Below are 4,802 nucleotides of genomic sequence, written 5' to 3' on the forward strand. Positions count from 1 at the left end.
TTCACATATTGCTGAAACCTGGCTTGGAGAATTTTGAGCATTACTTTACTAGTGTGTGAGATGAGTGCAATTGTGTGGTAGTTTGAGCATTCTTTGGTATTTGCTTTCTTTGGGATTGGAATGAAAACTGACCATTTCCAGTCCTGTGGCCACTGCTGAGTTTTCCAAATTTGCTGGCATATAGAGTGCAGTACCTTCACAGCGTCATCTTTCAGGATTTGGAATAGCTCAACTGGAATTCCATCACCTACACTAGCTTTTTTCTTAGTGATGCTTTCTAAGGCCCACTTGACTTCACATTCCAGGATGTCTGGCTCTAGGTCAGTGATCACACCATCATGATTATCTGGGTCATGAAGATCTTTTTTGTACAGTTCTTCTGTGTATTCTCGCCATCTCTTCTTAATATCTTCTGCTTCTGTTAGGTCCATACCATTTCTGTCCTTTATTGAGCCCATCTTTGCATGAAATGTTCCTTTGGTATCTCTGATTTTCTTGAAGAGATCTCTACTCTTTCCCATTCTGTTGTTTTCCTCTATTTCTTTGCATTGATCGCTGTAGAAGGCTTTCTTATCTCTTCTTGCTCTTCTTAGGAACTCTGTATTCAGATGTTTATACCTTTCCTTTTCTCCTTTGCTTTTCTCTCTCTTCTTTTCACAGCTATTTGTAAGGCCTCCCCAGACAGCCATTTTGCTTTTTTGCATTTCTTTTCCATGGGGATGGTCTTGATTCCTGTCTCCTGTACAATGTCACGAACCTCATTCCATAGTTCATCAGGCACTCTATCTTTCAGATCTAGGTCCTTAAGTCTATTTCTCACTTAAATTCATAGCCATCGTCAAAAAATCTACAAACAAAAATGCTGGAGAGGGTGTGGGGAAAATGGAACCTTCTTGCACTGTGGGTGGGAATGTAAATTGATTCAAACACTATGGAGAATGGTATGGAGATTCCTTAAAAATCTAGGATTAAAACAAACATATGACGCAGCAATCTCACTACTGTGCAATTACCTTGAGAAAACCATAATTTAAAAGGACACATGTACCCCAGTGTTCACTGCAGTGCTATTTACAGTAGCCAGGACATGGAAGCAACCTAGATATCCACTGACAGATGAATAGATAAAGAAGTTGTGGTATAAATATATAATGGAATCTTACTCAGCTGTAAAAAAGGACAAATTTGAATTAGGTGTAGTGTGGTGGATGAACCTAGAGACTGTTACCAAGAGTGAAGTAAGTCAAAAAGAGAAAACCAATATCATATAGTAATGTGGTTATATAGTATCTAGAAAAATAGTACTGATGGAGCTATTTGAGGGAAGGAATGGAGATGCAGACATGGAGAATAGAATTGTGGATACAGTGAGGGAAGAACAAGGTAGGATGAACTGAGAGAATAACATTGACATATATACACCAGCATGTGTACAACAAATAGCTGATAAGAAGTTGTTCTCTAATACAGGGAGCCCAGCCTGGTGCTCTGTGATGACCTGGAGGGGTGGGATGTGGGGAAGGGAGGGAGACTCAAAGGGGCGCAGTATATATGTATGTAATTATGGCTGATTCACACTATTGTACGGCATAAACCAACACAACATTGCAAAGCAATTATCCTCCAATTTAAAAAAAATGCATAAATGGAAAAAATATTGAAAAGAGTATATATTCATATGTTCATATATAACTGAATCAGTCTGTTGTACAGAAGAAATTAACATGACATTGTAAATCAACTATATTTCAGTTTAAAAATAAATGAAAGAAATTATGAAATACTTGATATAGGCCAGTAATTAATATAATACCCTTTGGGAGGATGTGACTTTTTATTCTGAGAAGAGTGAAAATCATTTTCACTTAAGATGGATGACTGCATCCCATAAGGTAGAAACAAAGACTATATTGCTGTTGATGATGGATATGTGGATATCTTCTTCAAATATGTGTAGAAATATGTACATAGTTCTAAGGAGCCCAAGGAGTGGATTCTAGAAGTTACTAACTTTTTGCCTGTTGACTGCAATAACATCCTGCTTTGTTGTGCTTTGTAGTATCATCTTGACCTTGTAGACATTTCTTCCTTGAGAGTTGGATTCATGTCACGATTTTATGATAATCCAATGCCATTTTTTTTCTGAAAAGGCATTACCTGGTATTTTCAATGCCAATATTAATAAAGTCAAAAGTTTCAAAAAAGGTAAAATATTTGAATATGTGTTTCTCCAAAGAAAATATGCAAATGGTCAATAAGCAGGTGAAAAGATGCTCAACATCAATAGTCATTGGAGAAATTACAAACTGAAACCACAGTGAAATTTGACTCCATTCTCATTGCTACTACTACTACCACTGATAATCACATGGAGAAACTGAAAGCCTCATATATTGCTAGTTGGCTTGTAAAATGGTCCAGAAGCTTTGGAAAACAAGTGGTGGTTTGTCAGAAGGCTAACCAGATCTTCCATTTGGCCCCAGGATTCTACTTGTAGAGTAGATATATAACCAGGAAAAATGAAACTTGTACATTTATGTTTGTAGTGATCTCATTCATAATAGCGTTACAAAAAGGTAAATAAGCTAAATGTCTATCAGCTGATGGATGGATAAACAAAATGTGACATATCCATATAATGGAATATTATTTGCAAAATGATAGCAACAAAAACAACAACAAAAAGTGAGGTCATGATACATACTACGATATGAATGAACCTTGAAAACTTCAGGCTAAGTAAAAACATCCACAAAAGACCACATGCATAATTGCATTTATGTGAAATATCCAATAGAGACAGAAAGTAGATAAGCATTTGTCAGGGGTTGGGGCAGAGGAGTGGGTAGAAGGAATGAGAAATGAATTTTATTGTGTATGAGGTTTCTTTGGGGAGTTGAAAATGTTGTAAAATTAGACTGTGATGATAGCTGCAGTACCCTGTGGCTATTCTAAAAACCACTGATTTGTACACTTTTAAAGGGTGAATTTTGCAGTGAGCGAGTGAAAGTTGCTCAGTCATGTCTGACTCTTTGTGATCCCCTGGACTATTCAATCCATGGAATTCTCCTGGCCAGAATACTGGAGTGGTAGCCTTTCCCTTCTCCAGGGTTTCTTCCCAACCCAGGGATCGAACCCAGGTCTCCCACATCTCAGGCAGATTCTTTACCAGCTGAGCCACAGGGGAAGCCCTACAATATATGTAGCATATGTCAACAAAAATGCAAAAACAGTAAGTCTAGTATTAAAAGCTGAAAATAAAAGTGTAAGCTAAGAATCTTGACTCTGAATTTGAATTAAGCTTGGCTACCTACTAAACTGAATTAAACTGTGCACGTTTCTGCATTTACTTAAACTATTTGTGCTTCAGTTTACTTATCTGTAAAGTGGGGTGAATTACAGCGTCTACTATTACAAATGAAAAATTGAAACATCCTATAGAATTAGGGTAAAAAAGCAGGCTATATTTTTCTAAATGGTGCCCTAAGCACTTCCTTTGATTTCCTCTTTGTTATTTCATGAGCAGAGGTTGAAGGCATTCTCCTTAATTATTATCATCCTCTACCAAAGATGACCTAGGGATTATTACTTAGTGTCTGTATATATTGTGATCTGTCATAGTCAAATACTACATTTGTTCTACAACACATGATTGTGCTGGAGAGATAAGAACAGTTGGAAGTTAATTTACCTGGTGGAAGTCCCATAAAGATGAGGCCTGGATGCTGCAGAAATGGCCACAATCACAGCAGGGACTCCGTAGCCAACAGGGAACATGGCCTTCTTCATGAACCTGTTGATACCGGAGTAGTTGACCACCGTCAGGTTGCGTGCAGAGAGGAAGAGGTGCAGGCCCACCAGCAGCATCCAGGTGAAGGAGGCCAGGTAGAGATAGTGTAAGGCACCTGCAATGATGGCGCACAGCACCTGCAGGAGGAGGAAGGTGCCACCAGGAGGGACTGTCAGGGTGGAGCACGGCCCTGGTACTTCTATAACTTTCCACTAGGGAGAACTTTGATGTATATGAAGGAGTTGTCAACAGAGTCTTTGTCTTCTAGTCGTGGCAGTCAATGTGAGACTGGTTATTTACCAATTTAACCTTACCTGAAACCCAAGTCATTTTATAAAAGTGTCCAAAGCAGTGTGGCTCCATGAACTCAGAATCCCCTGGGGGAGGAGTATTTTGGAAAAGTATACGAACCTTGCTCTCAGTTCTGTCGATGGCTGTGAGGAAGAGCAGGTGGGCCAGGAAGAGGCAGAGTGAGAGCTGCAGGTGGAGCGAGGTGCTGGTGTTCTGGATGGCTTTGCACAGCAGGAAGGTGAGGGCCGCCAGGAGGAGGCAGAGCAGAGAGAGGCTCAGCCCCACGTAGGTGATCACAGTCAGTGCGGGATCCTCCTCCTGGGACCCAGCAGAGAGGGGACCACAGTCACGCTTTCCTGCTCTGGGTAATGACCCTTCCACCATTTTTATTTTTAGACATAGAAAAATCAGAATAGAAGACCTAGATAGACTTGGTATATTTGTGGATAGCTTTCTCCAGCTTCTGAATGTTAGAATTTTATGGGATCTGAATGATGAATTCTGTCCCTGGAAGGACAGAGGGACAGGAGAATCTTTAGTCAAGAACAAACTCTGGAACTCACAAGGGTTTATTTTCCTATAGACTTTTGTGCATGACTCAGCCTCCCAGTTACCACAGTAGGTACACAGAGGCATGAAACTTCATGCTGAACACCACCCTCCATCCCCACCATGTGATGGTGTGTGATAGAGTCTGTACCTGAGACTCTCTGTCCAGGTA

General features: G+C 39.9%; 1 protein-coding gene across 1 annotated transcript in view; it reads right to left on the bottom strand.

Annotated features, from left to right (window-relative positions):
• LOC104999631 (EGF-like module-containing mucin-like hormone receptor-like 2) overlaps positions 1-4,802 on the bottom strand; it is a 317,660-nt gene that overhangs the window by 279,109 nt on the left and 33,749 nt on the right. Inside the window, 2 exon segments of the mRNA XM_010855196.1 lie at positions 3,692-3,927; positions 4,202-4,396. Coding sequence (XP_010853498.1) covers positions 3,692-3,927; positions 4,202-4,396 — 431 coding nt within the window.

The sequence above is a fragment of the Bison bison genome, unplaced genomic scaffold (assembly GCF_000754665.1).
Source record: "Bison bison bison isolate TAMUID 2011002044 unplaced genomic scaffold, Bison_UMD1.0 scf7180017864358, whole genome shotgun sequence".
NCBI lineage: Eukaryota > Metazoa > Chordata > Mammalia > Artiodactyla > Bovidae > Bison > Bison bison.